At 39.2% G+C, this 17,586-nt stretch overlaps 2 protein-coding genes across 3 annotated transcripts in view; one reads left to right on the forward strand and one right to left on the reverse strand.

Moving 5' to 3' along the window:
* The first annotated feature begins 90 nt into the window (after window positions 1-90).
* LOC109853333 (Niemann-Pick C1 protein-like) lies at window positions 91-6,864 on the forward strand. Of its 2 annotated transcripts, XM_020425321.1 has the most exons (9): window positions 91-629; window positions 730-976; window positions 1,106-1,182; window positions 1,518-1,959; window positions 2,854-3,099; window positions 3,195-3,497; window positions 5,065-5,632; window positions 5,829-6,311; window positions 6,371-6,864. In XM_020425321.1, the coding sequence occupies exons 1-9, from the start codon at window positions 514-516 to the stop codon at window positions 6,748-6,750; spliced, it is 2,862 nt and encodes a 953-aa protein (XP_020280910.1). In that variant the 5' UTR covers window positions 91-513; the 3' UTR covers window positions 6,751-6,864. The 2 variants fall into 2 exon arrangements, with proteins under 2 accessions (XP_020280910.1, XP_020280912.1); XM_020425323.1 differs by lacking the exon at window positions 91-629 and having other exon boundaries at window positions 941-1,026.
* Window positions 6,865-11,099: 4,235 nt separating this feature from the next.
* The window catches only part of LOC109853342 (plexin-A4), a 131,841-nt gene continuing 125,354 nt past the window's right edge, over window positions 11,100-17,586 (reverse strand). The window contains exons 3-11 of the mRNA XM_020425342.1: window positions 16,538-17,269; window positions 15,801-15,926; window positions 15,037-15,504; window positions 13,271-14,958; window positions 12,964-13,177; window positions 12,699-12,882; window positions 11,894-12,604; window positions 11,650-11,795; window positions 11,100-11,552 (exon numbers count right to left, since the gene is read on the reverse strand). Of these exons, the coding sequence (XP_020280931.1) occupies window positions 11,379-11,552; window positions 11,650-11,795; window positions 11,894-12,604; window positions 12,699-12,882; window positions 12,964-13,177; window positions 13,271-14,958; window positions 15,037-15,504; window positions 15,801-15,926; window positions 16,538-17,269 (4,443 nt within the window). The 3' untranslated portion in view covers window positions 11,100-11,378. The remainder of the gene's footprint in view (window positions 11,553-11,649; window positions 11,796-11,893; window positions 12,605-12,698; window positions 12,883-12,963; window positions 13,178-13,270; window positions 14,959-15,036; window positions 15,505-15,800; window positions 15,927-16,537; window positions 17,270-17,586) is intronic.

Raw genomic sequence — 17,586 nt, forward strand, 5'->3', positions numbered from 1 at the left:
CATTATCTGGTAACCTAGTGTTGCCTGTCATGAATAATTGAACGGGCATATTTAATGGTAACAAAAGCGACGTGAGTCAGTGTCAGTCGTCAGTGGAGCCAGTGGAGTGTGTAATAAACAACAGTAGTACACTAGTGTATGTCGTGAAATGTCTCGTGTGTTTGTAATAAATGCTGGCTCGCGGAGCCGAAGAGATATTATTGGCCAACTTTTAGTGAACTTTCCTATCCTAGTCCTCTTGAGATTTACAGATCCAAGCATCCCACCGCTGTTCGGAGGTTATAATATGCTGTAATGCATGATCGTAGCGTTTGTATTCAAGAATCGTCGGAGCAGATAAGAAGGATTCGGATCATGTTACATACATACAATGTGACAGTAATTACTTGAAATTAGTCATCAATTACTTGCAATCTTGTGCCATCTCCACTTACTGTTAGCTAAACAGCGTTTAAAGTGCACTACTGTTGTTCTACTATATTTTAATTGTGTAAACGTCGTTAATTTTTCATCATGACTAAGGATGAAATGGAAATGCATAAAAAACGTACCAGAAGACAATCATGCGGAAAAGTTTTCTATAGCATACCTGAACAGATATCTAAAGGAGTGGAACATTTTTTTTATCGGTAAGATTTTTTTCACAGTAAAATTAAACATCTCAGAGTAAATTATGAAACCTGTCAGTTTACTAACAAACTTATGCTTGTTTCTCTTTTTTTTACATAGTCTCGGAGTGAATATTGCACAAAGTCCGGTCAAGTGGATGATAGGATGTTCTGTGATAATATTAATCTGTATCTTGGGCTTATTACGTTTTCGACAAGAAAAAAACCCAACAAAGCTTTGGGTCCCACCTGATTCTGACTTTGTGTCAGATACTGAATGGCTAATGTCACATTTTGAAGAAGGTTTACGACTTGAAAGCTTTATTTTAACTGGTGACAATGTTTTAGAACAGCAAGCACTTGTTAAAGTAATTGAATCTTATTGTCAATTGTGTTAATGCAGTAGATATTTCTTAAGGTGTTTTGTTTTATACATTCAATCATAGAAAGATAATATTAAGTGATAATATTAAGTATTTTTAAATTTTCTATTACAGTTAAATGAATTAACTAAACAAATAACTTCAGTAGATGTATCAAATGATAAAATTTCATGGCCAGATGTTTGTATGAAGTAAGTATATTTACATATGTCTATATATATATATGTATTTGTGTGTGTGTATGTATATGAACTAGTACACAAAATCAAAGGTTTTATTTAAAGTAGTATATAAAATCCAGATTTTTCTATATTCTACAATTTTTCAAAAAATTTAGATAAAATTAAAAGTAAGATTATCTTGTATTGAAACACTTCTAATTTTTAACTGTGTATATATATGTATATTTATCTCTATTTTTTATACATGAATGCATAAGATATTATATTTATATATTACAATACATTTATTTGTGATAACATTGTGGTAACAAACATTGTAAAAAACTCAATGATATTATTTACAGAATTCCTTCTATCACTGGCTACAATCGTAGAAAAAAGAGACAAGTATTAGAAGATAATTTTTTTGATGATGATCTCATTTCAAGAGTTAACAAGTCTTTATTCGAACCTGCCGTTCATGCTGATACCAACTTATATTGCAATATACTTAACAGCTTACCGATGGTTTGCGTTATATTTAGTATTGTAGATATATGGAATTTTAATAGTGCTAGAATTGAAAAAGATTCTCAAGAACAAATTATTGAGAAGATAAACACAGTAAAAAACAGTCCCACATTGGGTCATCCAATAAACTTCAGTGAGCTTTTGGGAGGTATAACTCGGGATGAGAGAGGTAGGATTATTGCTGCAACAGCTGTAAAAACCGACCTAATGGTTCATGTTAATTTTCTCAAAGTGAACATGGATGAAAATGGAAACACCGCAGGAACTGCTGATTGGGTAAGGTGAGTTCGTATCGAGGCCTTAATCATATCATACAATTATTAAATATTTTGTATATAATGAATTTTTCTGAACACATTTTGCCACAAAAGTTTTTAATTTAAATGGAAAAAAGTTAAAAACAATATATAGAATATAAGTTCGTAAAATATTTATACGGACTGTTTGTATGATTTAGGCCTTATCTTATCTTTCTTCTTAACTTAAGAAAGATATCATTTAAAAAGTTTGGATTTTTGTTATTTTGATGATAACTTCATTTTGGTTCCTCTGTAAAAAAAATAAAAAATATATTTATTACATTGAGAAACAAATATAATAATAACTATTTATCTTACAAAGATGTTTTTTCGGGTTTGAACCGCCTTAGTATCATTTTTTTACCGACGTTTCGTGAACATTACAGCTCACTTCATCAGGGTTTAAACAGCAGTCTGATATCAGGCTGATAACGCGGTTCAAACCCAAAAAAACTTCTTTATATGTTAATATTAATACTCTACACACCGCGAAAGCATCAAATATCAAACTATTTATCTTATTTTCTCGTTTAAATACAATGATGTTTATTTTAAGTAATGAATATTTGGTAATAATTATTTGATGAGCTGTTAAAGAACATATTTAGTAACGAATATTTGATCTACTGCAAATAGTTGGATTAAGTAAGAGGTTCCTCATTCGCTAATTTTGTTTTCTCAGTGCAATAAGTTATATTTTCATATTTTTAGGATTTATTTTTTGGGAAAGAAATAGATATCAGTATTATCAAGTTGCAATTTGCAAATTATAATTTACATAAACAATGAATAAATAAAACTCAAATAATATGAATAAGTAAGTACAAATATAAATTACATCGTAATAAGAGTCTTAAAAATTATATAATAGGCAACGAGTGATGTACTAAAATGGGAATTGACTTTTCTGAACGTTATGAAAAAGTTTTCGAATAAATTGCAAAACGAGAAAAATGATAATGTCTCTCTAGCGCTTTATTACGAAGCTGGCAGAAGTTACGGAGATATTAGCGGAACATCCATATTCCAAGATATGGACAAATTGGCTGTGGGAAGTATATTAATGTTCCTATATGTTTTAACGATTACGTCAAATCAGAATTGGGTAGAATGGCGGGTAAGTTAATGTAATTGTTACGCAACTATCAAACAAATTCTGATTGATTTGACGTTTTCAACTATTGAAGTTTCTTCACACATGTTTTTTTGCAGTTCTGTCTTACTATTACCGGTCTTTCGTGTGTCGGTGGTGCGTTTTTAATCGCGGTGGGAATATGTTCTCTAATTGGAATTCCATACGGGCCTGTGCATACATCTTTGCCATTCTTACTTTTGGGTCTCGGAATAGATGATATTTTTGTGATTAATGCTTCTTGGAAACAGATACACACTGACGAATCGAATTTAAAGAAGCCATTAACGGAAAGAATCGGGCTTGCATTAGGTCATGCTGGTTCTGCTATTTGTATTACTTCACTTACTGATGTTGTGGCGTTCGTCATAGGTTCTTCTACAGTATGTACAAGATTAATTGACATTTATAAAAAGCGAACAATGTTGATTATTATGTAACTTATACAATAATTTATTTTTTTCTCTATATTTGCATTTTTTAAATTGATATATATACAGGGTGTCTGACAACGAACTATCAAGCCGACGTATGTAGGTAGATTGGGTCAATCTGAGCAGAAAAGTTATTTATCAGTTTGCAAAATTTATATCTCAATAGTTATTGAGATATAAATTAATAAATTTGAGTCAATGAGCGCGCGGAGGGCAATGATTGGACTTTATAGGCGTCCACGATTATCAGCTCTACTCCTCGCTTATCGCTGCTCGCTGCGTACCGCCCAATATTGCCTAATTGCAAGAAGCTGAGTCACGCCATGTTTGTTTGTTTTTCCGTACCTTATTGCTAAGACATTGCACAAGAGAAATCATTTTTCTTTACAGCTGATCGTGCACGCCTACAGAGTCCGATCATTATCCTCCGCGCAGGCGCGTTTTTAAGACTGGTAAAACTTCGGTGCAAGGACAAAAATGAGAGAACCCTTTAATTAATAATAATAATAATAATAGTAATAATAATTATTATTATTATNATTATTATTATTATTATTATTATTTATTAAAGGCAATTGGACAAAAGTTTTTAATGATTTTTTATTTGTATGCAAATTTAGAAACGAACACCTCTTCGAACTTTAACCGACATAAATTTGGTTGCAACATCTTCCAAATTTAAATTAATCAAAACATTTTTTTCTATTGATAATAAAGTTAGATCAGATGTTCTTTCCTGTGTCATGGTACTTCTTAAATAACTTTTAAGTCTCCTTAATACACTAAATGATCTTTCGGCACTCGCAACTCCGATAGGTAATGTTATGAATATTATAAATTTATAAATGTTTATCATGCACCGGGGGCCCGCAGATCCCGGGGCCCGTCGGTGCATCGCACCGGTTGCACCGACGTTAAATACGCCTCTGCCTCCGCGCGCTCATTGCACACATTTATTAACTCATATCTTACTAACTATCGCGAATTTTGCAAAATGGTAAATAACTTTTCTGTTCAGAATGATCTGATCTACCTACACACGTCGGCTTGATAGTTCGTTGTCAGACACCCTGTATATATATACAGTCCGACAATTACTTTAAAATCTCTCGTAGGCAGGAGTAAAATTGAGTCGAAAAGTCTTGAACCATTTTTTTCTATTACATATAATAAAGGAGTAATTATTGAATAAAAAACAAACCAATCAGCGTCGACCTTTAGCCGAACGCAAATCAGTGAACCACGCGCCTCGTGCATGAGCGCTCCGCGCGGCTCACTTACGTGCGCCCGGCTAAAGGTCGGCGCTGATTTGCTTGATTTATTCAATAATTACTTCTTTATTATATGTGATAGAAAAAAATGATGCAAGACTTTTCGACTCAATTTTACTCCTTCTACCTGTCTACTAGAGATTTTAAAGTAATTGTCGGACATCCTATGTATATATAGTTCGCTTTTTTACATAAAAATAAGTACAACGAAAAAAACGTGTAATATACACATCGTTCTCTTTTAGATATTGCCATCACTTGAATCGTTTTGTATCTACGCCGCAGTGGGTGTGTTAGTGACGTTTTTATTACAAATTACATTTTTCATTGCCTGCTTTACTTTAGACGCCAAGAGAATCGAACAAAAGAAAAACGGAATGTTACCGTGTATCGTGCATGAGAACTTTACACCCAAATTGTCGGATCCGAGCAGTGCATTATCATGGAGATTTATCAATGCCTTGTATTCACGCGTAATATTGACCACGCCCGGGAAGATTATTGTGATATTAATTACGATCGCGGCGATGTCCATAAGTATTACCGGATTACTTCGGCTCGAACAATGGTTTGATCCACTGTGGTTGTTGCCGAAAGAATCCTATTTAAATCAATACGCAAATACCCTCAAACAAATGTATCCCAATCGTGGATTTGACGCCTTCGTCATTATGGGAGACAATATTAATTATACTTCTGAATTTCCCAAGATGGTATCTCTAACAGAACGTTTGGGGAACGCTTCATTTATACAATATATCGAACCATGGCCGATTGATTTCACAAAATTCGTGTCAACATACTATGCTATAGGTATCGTATAATTTAATCGAGTCATTTATCTTGACAAACAACAAAACCAGTTATCTTGAAGTGTTTTATGAAGTTTATTTTTAAAAAATTTTAAATTACATAATCTTTGTTTGAAGATTCGATTTTTTGAACGAGAACGACTTGTCAATTGGTCGAATAATTTTGCGATATATATATATAATTTTTTTTTAAACAGATTTAAGGACAACAAAAGTCACAGACGACAGTTTTCACTTTTATTTGTCAAAATTTCTCATTAGCCGAGCTGGTGGCAAATATCAAAGGAATTTCCATTTTAACGAGACATTTAAATGCGGCAACAAAGCTCCACGAATCGTAATAGCAACAATTGATTTCAAGTACAAAGTATTCACTAGTCCTAACGAATGGATTCCGGCCATGGACAACAGTAAAGGAATAGCGAAAGGAGCGCAAATTGATGGGTACGTGACGGTATGGTGCAAGACATTCGGACCTTGGATCGCCGACAAACTAATCGGCCAAGAAGTTTATCGAAATATCATATTGGCACTTGTCTGTGTAATGGGTACCACTGCGATTCTCATCGCCGAGTTACAGACCTGCTTCTGGATCTTACTCTGTGTGCTCCTCACGTTGCTAAATGTTTGCGGTTTTATGTATTTTTGGGGATTGACAATAGACTTGGTATCTTGCATTGGTAAGTACGCTTCAGACGATTCTGTATCGACTGTTACTTTACATAAGACTCTTTCATAGGTCTCGAACTGGCTGTGGGTTTGAGCGTGGATTATGCCGCTCACGTCGCGCACGCCTTCCTGAATGCGGAGTCGCGGGAGGGTGACGGCGATGCTCGCACAGCGCGAGTGTTGATCGCAGTCAGACACATCGGCGCGGCAGTTGCGTACGGTGCTGGCTCGACGTTCCTCGCCGTTTCGATGTTGTCGTTTTCACGATCCTACGTGTTTGTGGCCTTCTTTCGAATATTCTCTTTAGTTATCCTGTTTGGACTCTGGCACGGATTGGTACTGCTGCCGGTAATGCTGAGCACTATCGGGCCACGAAGTTTGCGTGTGACGCAACAACCGACGCAGTTAATGCCCGTGAAGGACATGGTTGCGTCTGATAATGAAGATTGAAGAATTAGAATTACAAAAACGCACGTCAACGAAGTTTATTTCTCAGGCAATATCTTAAATATTCTTTATCAATAATATTTATTTTTGGTTCAATAAACATACAAAATTATTACACTATCCGTACTATTAATCACACATTTATACAAAAATAATAATAATAATAATAATAATGTTACGTTAGATAACTTAAAAAACGGTATTATTTATATATATAGATTTGTGTATATAATATATATATATATATATATATTAAGATTAAAAAATTAAAAAATATTAAAAACAAGTACAAAATAAATGTAGCACAAGATTGATATAGATTTATTATCAATCATCGATCGGAAAGGAACATGACTATTATAAACGTAACGTAATTTATGTTTTGCTGGATGCGTTTTACCCTTTATGCATAATCGTAATTAACATTTACGATGTAAAAATGAGCGGCGAGGGAGCAACCACGGGATTGATTGGCGAGCTCCCTCCGCTGCCTCTCTCAGTCTTGAACAGTCCATCTCTTGAACATTCGTTTGACTTTACAATCACGCAAACCTCGTCCTCTTTTTGTTTCTTCTTCCAACTTGTTCCTTCCACCCCTCTCGGTCTAAAGAGCTAGACCGACACCCGGCCGACGGAACGACAGCGAGATGGGGCGGATGAGTACGCGTATATACTCGAACAAGACGCACAGAGAGGCAGGGACGTAGTGGACACACAGGTATTCGTATTCGCTCGCACACACCAGCGTACATACATCGGAAACACTCTCGGAGGCATGCACGTTGTCTCCATACTCAAGCATACGACGGTAGTTAGACTGCCCGGGGCAGCACAAGCCACGCACGAACGATACGGCGATTAAGTTATTACACATCTTCTTAGTTAAGTTCGAATTTTACAAATTGGGATTCGTACATTTCATAATTGATGAGGAACCATCGATACAATAATAATTATAATAATATTTACTTAGCAAAACGTGCCGATCGGTAATTGTGGCGAATGACGCGTGATGTGAGCACAATTAGTTGCGTTAAAAGACGGGATGTCGGGGATTAATGGGGAGAGAAGGAAGGAAGAGGAGAGGAGTGGAAGAGGTCTCGGGAGGATTGGAGGACATTGCGAGGATGCGTAATGGTACACACGGCCGAGGAGAGGCACGGGGGGAATGGCGGGACGCCGAGGATGCTGATCGAGGGCAGTGGACCGTAAAGGAAGTCGCACGTCTGCTCGCCAGGATTTCAAGGTACACGCACTTAAGGGATACATCGTGGGAAAGACACTCAGGGCAGACACCGACATAGAGACTAGGCTACCGACACTATACGTTAATATCTATCTAAACGTGTAATTAGCGTACGCACCGCGCACACACCCGGTACGCCCGCACTCCGCCCGCCTTATGCGTGCAATCGGTTGCGGAAGGCGCGTCAGAAGCGCTCTCGCCAGGTTTCGTTTCTTTTTCGGCTCATCTATTTTCTTTTATTATCGTTTTTTTTTCTTTTTTTTTTTTTTCATTTATTATAATCAGCGATCGCGTCGTAGTCGTGTCTCTTTCTTTCATTTTTTTTTTTTTTTTTTTATAGTAAATGCTATGTAGGTTTTATTACTCAAGCTTATGCCCAAAAATCTACCAGAGGCACTTTGGGTTTATTAGTACCATATGAAGTCGGCGTGCGCGGGGGAGGGTACCGCACGCCCCGTCCTCCTGCGCGGAACAGCGGGCGAACGACGTGAGCACGTGTTCATGCCTCATCCTCGAAAGAAACCATTTGGCTAGTTGATCAATTGGTTTGACGTTATCGTCATTAGTCGTTATTATTTTTCGCCTTTTGTTTTGTTTTTTTTTTTTTTTCCGTTGCGCCATTATTACCCTGTCTGGCGACGGTGCCTTCTCGCCACTGCGTAGATTCCACCGTTCGTCTTTTTTTTTTTTTTTTTTTGTTTTCCCGATCTTCCACCTTTTGCCCTCCCCCCAATTTTTTTTCTCCGTGAACCCACCAACACAATTTCGCACCTTTTTCTCGTTACCTTACCTTTCCACCGCGGTCTTCCGATGTTGTTTGAGCAATAAATACTTTCTCCACGTACAACTGCACATTGAATTGACGCACAGAAACACACACGACACACACAAAAGTCGTCATTCGCTACTAGCCGCATGCATTGACATAATAACGTTTACATCAAATAGGGAGAATTGCAATTTTCGTACGAAAAAAACAAAAAGAAAAAAACGATCGGCTCGTGAAATTACAACTTCGTTTGTTCCTTCAAAGGTAATATATGTAAAAATTATACTTAGGATCAGAGGCATTTCGAAAATCGGATTTATCATCTAATGCGACATGTACAAATCCGTATAATTTGACGTTTTTGTGCGCAGATACACGAAGGAATAATGAGTTTTGTCAGGCAAACTGCATTTTTTTTTGTTTTTTTTTTGTTTTTTTTTTTATCGCAGCAATCTCACGAGAATGCAGCATCAAATATCCAAACACGAAATTTCGACTATGTGTCTTCTTCCTTTCTTCTCGGTATTGTACAATGCTTCCGGCTTCCAAAACAAAAACATCCATTCACGCGGCTGACTCATACACACCAATATGGCTACATCCACGAAGTTTAATATTACACTTTTAATTAATGATTATCAATTCAATATCAATTCAATATCAATGTATTACAATCAGACAATACTCAACAGTGATCGTTATTCATTATATATTACAATACTTAAGAGTGACAACAACATGACGACGGAGGCGTTGAAGCATTACAAGGGAGAAAGAGATGTGGGGTGAATATAGAGAAGAAAAAGTGATATGGAATTGCGAGGGAGGAGATGAAGAAAGGCTTCATTGACATTGGACATGTTTGCAAGTAGCACGATATATAAAGGACAGAGAAAAGTGAGAGATGGCAACGGGCGGAAAGGAAGGAAGAGGATCGGAAGGTAGGGGGAGTCTCATCCAATGATTACGGGACAACGATGATGATGATAGTGGCGGATGCACAACGATAGGAATGAACGATTAAATGGATGAAATGGAACGATGAGTCGCGGAGACCAAGGAGGGGAAGCACGCACACTCAACACAACCGTCACATCGAGCTGGCCTCGCGCGCGGCCATAGTCCATATATTATTTATCTAATAACTAGCACACAGTCTGTCTCCGTTTGCGCGGATGACTCAATGTTTTTACGTTTTTTTTTTTCTCTTCCTCGTATTTTCGTCCTCGAGAGCGCCGTGTAAGTATACGTAATACACCATGGTAATACGCGCGTGCGCGCGGTACAGCGTCGCCGAGCTAATAGAGCGACAGCGCGCTTGTAAGCGTGTGAGAGAACGGCCGCGCTCAGCGGAATCGGGCGCTTTATAGGGCAAGAACCTCGCGAATATTGCTTGTCCATTGGCATACAACTTTCACATTTGCAAAAAATCTGAAATGAGTAGATCAATCGCAGGTAATAAGCGCGAAGCGCTGAATTCTGCTTGAACGCGGTCAATGAGACTTCCCTTATGTCTCATTTATAATAAAAGTTTATGGCAAAATACTCGGGTTATCGCACTTACTGCTCGCACGCGCGCTTTTCTTCGGATACTAGATATACGCACACGTACATACACAGGCATGCTTGCGCCGGTATAAAGTGTATATATGTACACATATACATACGACATACCATTTATATATATATATATATTTATATATATATATATTTATATAATATATTCATATCGCGCTTAATTATTTTATCGTTATCGATAATTATTATTTTTTAAAATTCGTCAGTTCTCTCGTAATTCAAAAAATTTCAGCTAGAATAGCGGTGGATGGAAATGTTTCTTCGTTAAAAATTGCCAGATAGCCAAACTCGGCGTTGGCAATTGACTGTTTTTTTGTTTTTTTTTTTTTGTTTTTTTAAACACATTTACAAATTATCAATCGATATTGCGGCTGATTTCCTCACTCGCGTTTGTTTTTTTTTTGTTTTTTTGTTTTTTTTTTTATATCACTAGTGTTTCATTATTATATTTATTTGTAAAATCACTCGCGATGCAAACAACGCGACCATCGCGTGGCGAGGAAAACGATCTCGCCTCACTTTTTTTGCACTCAACTCTGCCGCCAGGTATGATCGTACATTTAATATTCTATTACAATTATTCATGATTTTGATATCTTATGTACAATTATACGCGCACGCGATAATGTGCTTATGATTATGGGCCACCTATGAACTGGCGACCTCATTCTTTTTCACATATTTTCTCTCTCTCTCTCTCTCTCACACATACACACACGCGCGCGCACACTCTCTCTCTCTCTCTCTCTCTCTCTTTTTCCCACTGAGAAGACTTGCACAATAATTAATTAAACTCAACACATAATTTTAACACTTAGTCCTTTAATTAATTTGCATGTTAACTTGTTCGGGGTTTGCCCAAGTTCACTCGCAATTTGCATTAAGCTGAGAAAACTGGCTTTTGCACGGAACCTGAGACAATCGATTACAAGAGTAGGCCAGTCCTCCTTCGTTCGCGCCGTTGATACGAGAGACCGCTCAACAGGGTAACTCTTGACGAGCGGGTTTTGTCATGTGCTTCATGGAATTCATGGTACATCAGGGGTTGTCTGCCGCCATAATATTATGTACTTGCTCGAGTTTATACGCTAATCTCTGCTTCTGCGAGAACTCGTCCTCCTCGAGAGTGACTATCAGTTGTTCGTTGTATTTACCCGCATACGTATAAAGTTCATATAACGCACAATTTGTGTTAAATTCCGACGTGTGTAACTGAAAACAAAATTATGTGAAATAAGTTTTCTCGCCCTTCTCGTTTTAAATCTAAATCTGTTTTGGTAATTTACAATAATATAATACTGATAAATACCCTTGATTCTTCGGCAAGCATGGCATTCATGTCTTGATCGGATATGGCTGGCATAACTTTGATATCTGAGTAGTAACGCTCTACCCATTCTTTGTACACTGGAATGTCCTTCGCGTATAATAGTTTTGAACTCGGAGAATCCTTACCTGAAAAAAGAGACAAAAACAAACAAATCTTAATGTATATTTCTAAATATTTAATTGACACAAGTATGTATGTAAAACTGAGCACAACAAGCGCGTACCTAATCTATGGTCTGACGTCGAACAGCTGTCCATAAACGTCTGTGCGACAACGGACAGACACGAATCTACGATATTGGATTTGTGTATGTCGAAAATAAAATTCGGATTTTTTATGAGGTTAACCCAAAACCTGAGAGGAAGGGAATTGCTCTTCCACGTGTGGACCACTTCAGGGTCGGATATGCCGTGCTGCAGAGCTTGGTCGTCCATAAAGTCGAACATGTACTTGATGGCGAGAGGAAGTGCCGAGCCTCGATGGGCAGTGCTGAATATAGTTTCAAATAGATCGTCAACGAATTTCTGAAGCGTACCCTTCGTCGCCAGTAACCTCGTCAAATAGATTTCCGAGACCATCTTGTTACCTCGGTCACCTTCCTTTCGCGCGTCAGAATCGTGATGTTTGACAAGATGCCAAACCTTCATTCCACCCTCGAGATTTTGATTGAGAGGCGAGGTGGCGCGAGAAAGAGGAGGACTGGCTGAACTAAACTTGCTGAGATTCAACGTTTCATATTTGTGCGACTTGTCCGTCTTTTCGGACAGAATCGATAAATTATATATAGATGATTGTTTTGAAACTAAATTGAGCGACGCTCCATCCGGTACCCTGTAGTGATTCAAAGTGTTCCTCTTCTTCCATTCACCCTCTGTCTTCGTTGTGGAGTCTTCGTCGTAGAGAATTAATCTACCAGATGCGCCAGTTCGCCACTCTGTGAAATCATTTGTATAAAAAATCGTGAAGATCGTCACGTCATGTGTGGCAAAAATTTGTAAAAAAAACTATTCAAAACATGATTTTCTTACCCAGATCAAGATCCTCTTTTCGTGGTCTTTGGCTGTAAGGAGTCGCTCGGTAGATGGTATCCAATGCTTTCTCCTTTACCTGAGATATCGTATCACAGTCGAGAACTTTGACCGGCACATTTTCCGTGTTAGGATCCATTCCGCCAACAAACACAGTTTGTTGAGATATCGAGACGTAGACCGTCTAAATGTACGAAAACAAAAGAACATTGTTAGAAATAATCTCACTCTTGTGTCTTATCGAAGCACGATGACGATTCCTTACCATTGGTTTGAAATCGATTGATTGTCTAATCAATTTTTCTTCGGATAAGGAATACCTTGCTTCCGAGGTAATCGCATCGACAGGACCTTTATCGACTTGCTGTTTCACTGCGCGAAATAGTACGTACAATGGCTCACCAGCGCATTCTCTCATGAATTTGTACAAGAGAAATGTGAACCATGCAGATAGCATTTTCTCAGCGACGCTTTCGGTTCTAGAAAATAATAATGAATCGTTTAAAGATCAAACGCTCTAATAGTCTCGATAATTAAGAGTTCGTTGTTATTAAGAGTTACGTTGTTCTTACCGTCTTAAGAATAATTTCGGGTGACTTTTGCCCTCCGTACATTTTTCAATGAGATCCGCGAGCAGAGTTTTCAAGATATCCGTGCAATATTCCATTTTGCTCTGGAGCGTAACCATGATCAAACTGGCAACATTAACTCGATCTCTCATTGAGAAATAACGATTACTCTCAAGCGTTCGTACGAACAGCAACAAGAAGGTCTTGTTCATGATCAATTGACCGAAAAGTCGTAAGCCTTTTTCCTTTCGCACCAATTCCGGCCTGTCACCCGGCAATACCGGGGTGTTGTCGTCACTGGGAAACAGGATCATCATCGCGTAAGTGCGATAATCGAGGAAAGGTATGCCACCACTAGTCAAATCTCCCGTCAAATCGGTCATTTCAGTCTGCAATTCAGCAAAGGCTTCTTTACACTCGGCCGCGACTCGTAGTTCCAGAATGTCCATTTGTTCCTGCATATTTTTCAACACTCGATTGCTCTCGGTAGATTTTCTGCGATAAGCGATCAGAAACGCTATGAACACGAATACCAAAATCACGATGGCAGCGATCACCCCAATAAGTGCAGGTTTAGACAATGGTCCGTTGAGTCCTGCCGGCAATGCGTAACTGAGCTTGCCGATATTGTAACGAAGCGTGCCGCCAACTATCAATACCACCTCCGGCAATTCTTGCTTATTTGGTAGACCCTGGGCATCGATAGCCGGTGGTTGCGTCAAGGGTGGCCGGCAAGTGAGTTGCTGTCGCGATAAAGACGTAACGTTGCAAAAAGCATTGCCAATTTGCACGACAACGTCAGACTCTTGACAAGCGCGATCCAAATGTTGACCGTTGATTGTAAGATAGTCGCTCTTGTAATATTTTACTTCCTCGTCAAAAACCTCGTAGATCGGATTTGGATAAAGAAGAAAATGATTGAAACCGTGCTGCGAGAGATTTTGCACGCCGGTAACGTTGTCCATGCGGAAGCCGTATTCGAGTGAGAGCGGACGTTCGGCGTCCAGCACTACGTGCTCGGGCACTTCAATCGTTGGCGACTTGCACATCATACTCTCCTGACTGTGCACTTCGCACTGCGACACGAACATCTTCTCGTCGTAATAAACATACATTTGGGGGTTCTGTATGTAGCCGAGATTTTTTCCCGTCACCGAGATCTTTATTCCGCCCGCCGGAATGCCCTTCGGCACCTTCATCTGACCAGCCACGCCGCTCTCCACACTCTCGATCGTCGGATCGTCGACGTACTCGAACCGTCCGTTGTACACGCGCTTGGCACCGTCGAAAAACATCTTCAACTCGCCTTTCTCCGTCTTGTTCTTGTGAGTACCCGGACTCGTCATGCAAAGAGCTTCGTTCGGTTCGGCACTTATTATCGAACAGGGCAGTTCGTCGATGTAAGCGGTGATGGTACTGCCAGCGTTCATATAGTAGCCAGTGATCTTGATAGTAGTGCCACCGCTCAGAGGACCGTACTTGGGTGATATTGATATAATTTTCGGATCCACGAACTCGAAGTTGTACGTGGATTCACCGCGGAAGTCCTCGATCTTGACGATGACGGGTCCGTTTCTGCCCTGTGGTGTACCGGGTCCGTCGACCCGGCAAACGATCTGCTTCGTTCGTATGTAAAGCTCTTCGTAAGGCAGACATCGCATACCAGCCACGGTAACACCACTGGCTATGTCCTGCAATGTGCATTAAATACATTTAAAACATGTAATTCTTTGTAACAACAAAAGTAAACGAAATTACGCTTTGCTTACATTGAAGGTTTTGCCAAGATTGATGCCGCGTATCGTCACGTTCGTGTTCCCTTCCCAGGGACCCATTACCGGTTCGAACGATTTTATCTCAGGATTCGGGCAGGTCATGTTGCTGTTCAGCCACGTGTGGCTGTTCATGCCACGATCGCATTGGTCTTTTACTTCGCATCTGTCCGCGCTCTGGCACCAACCGCAACCGTATTTCGTCGGCAGAGCCAGGCACATGCCGCAGTTGTCCGCCATGTCGCGACATCGGTATATCACGAGATGTATATTGTCCGGATTATCCAACGGTTTCGAACCGCCCCATATCACGGCAAAGGGCACCGTGATATTCGGTGCGCGGGATGTGTAAGAGAACTCCGTCTCCTCGCAATAGATCGTGTCGGCCAACAGTCGTGCGTTGACACTCGTCACACGACCCTCAATGTTGAATTGACACACGAAGCGTGTTTGTATGATGAATTGCTGTAAAAAATGCTTTTGTTGGACGATACGTTGATAAAAACAATTTCTCACGAACTGAACTAAATTTTGAATAAAATAAAATTTCTTATGTGTGTAAGTAAAAAACTAGCACAAACAAAGAAAGAAATCTAAAATTATAAAAGAAAAACCTCGTGCGAAATAGAAATCCAGGAAAGAAATGGAAAAAAGGAGAGACTGAAAAAAAAAGTGAAAAAAGAATTGTGTGAAATTAAATAACGAAAAATGAAACATACGTAATACTGCGTATTTCTTTCGCGTTGGAGTATTGTACGTACCCCAATGATATGCACTTTAACTCGTATCGCTTTTTTGATCCCGGCAGCTACAAGGATCTCCTGAGATTCGGTAGCGTTAATAGTGGGACAAAAACCTGGCCCACTCCTGTAACTTGGTCCCATTCTCTGTAACAAAATATTTTTTAATTTTATACATTTTATTATTTTTTCATTTATTTTTCTCTCTTTCTCTTTCTCTTTTCATATACGTATATATATATATATATATTTTTTTTTTTTTTATCTCATTTAACTATCAACACGCTGTTAGCATATTTATTCGATTTCATTCCACTTCATTATTTCAAACATTATACGATGCAAATCATAGAGAGGAAGGGAGATTTTCAGCATCAAATTTCCATCAAAAATTATAAGTTAATTGATAATCAAGCATTAATATTCATGGGATGAACGCAACATTTTAACTCCGAAACGAATCGAATTGATGTCAAAATGCAATTAGTCGGTGCACATTAACGTATAATGCAACAACAGAATTGCGACTCTGACCTGAAACTACATACATACGTACGCTTTGAATTTGCGGAACGTATGAATTGCTTATCTCGAAAAACCGTGTAAATTCAGTTTTCAAAATGTCGTTTTCAGCGAGATGTAAATACAAACGAATACACACGCGCGCGCGCCGTGTATTTTAACAAGATTCTCGAATTTTAAACACACGCTATTATTGTTTAGAAAGAGTATTCGTAACTGTTACTCTGTGAACTTACGCTAACTCCTGTGACGAGGATGTCGTTCCGACAGTTCTCCGCCGTGTCGTGCGTACATCGGTGACCGTCCACGCACCAGTCGCACGGGAAACTCGACGACACGCATTGCGTGCACGAGCTGTACGTGTTGCAGTCGAAGAACGTGAAGTTCGTCGCCACCAGATCGGGTCCGTTTGTCATTCTGACGGACAGTTTGGCTGTGAAGTGATGGCGACCCGGCGGTATCGACGGCAGCAAATCCGTTCTCGGAGTGGTGCAGTTCACGCCGTAAGACTTACGCGAGGCGTTTGTGATCAGGGTCTTATCGAGAGCGGAAAACGCGCACAGAAATTGCCCGGTTAAAGTCGGCAAATTTTCGATCACGAGCTCGAGAGTCCTGGCGGTGGTGCGTTGCAGTTGATCCGGCGTGACGGTGGTGATGGTCGTGCATCTTCCGCTCTTGTACGAGATCCAGTAAAGCGGGTCCTTGGCCGCGTCCTGGCAATCGCTGCGCAGATTGCACTTGTTTTCGAGCGAACACCAACCGCAATACGGATCCTTGGCACCAAGACAGTCCCAACAAGTCTTATAAACAGAACACTCTTGCACTTTGACCTTTGACACTTTCTTCTCCGTTAGTACGTAGAGGTGCATCAGTTGAGAATCGAACAGCAGATCCGGATTCACCGGGGAACCGGGATCGATCGCGAGATCGCCGTATTCCAACGCCAACGTTGAACTCTCCACCACCACCTGTGAAACAAAAAGAGAGAACACATCCCTTATTAATTGTATATTTTTTTCCCCCTCGTACGTATTTCTTTTATTTTTTTTTTTATTTTTTTATTTTTTTATCTAACTATATAAAAACACGTTTTGTTCAGAGAAGCGCACTTGCAACAATTATTATGATTAAAATATAATTATGTTTGATAATAATTGAAGAGAACTTCCGAGAATGTATATAACAGAGCTTGACACAATCGATCGCTTTTAAAATTTAATACATTTAATTTGACATATACTGTCGGAAGTGCTTCAATTTCCAGCGGAAACACATGGGAATCGCC

Source organism: Pseudomyrmex gracilis, unplaced genomic scaffold, assembly GCF_002006095.1.
Source record: "Pseudomyrmex gracilis isolate BER0280 unplaced genomic scaffold, ASM200609v1 scaffold_46, whole genome shotgun sequence".
Lineage (NCBI taxonomy): Eukaryota > Metazoa > Arthropoda > Insecta > Hymenoptera > Formicidae > Pseudomyrmex > Pseudomyrmex gracilis.

Bases quoted from the DNA above. Each gene is read 5' to 3' on its own strand.
- LOC109853333 (XM_020425321.1), top strand. From the start codon at position 514: ATGACTAAGGATGAAATGGAAATGCATAAAAAACGTACCAGAAGACAA. The intron at 3,498-5,064 runs GTATGTACAAGA...GTTCTCTTTTAG, and splicing joins TCGTCATAGGTTCTTCTACA to ATATTGCCATCACTTGAATC. The intron at 6,312-6,370 runs GTAAGTACGCTT...ACTCTTTCATAG, and splicing joins AGACTTGGTATCTTGCATTG to GTCTCGAACTGGCTGTGGGT.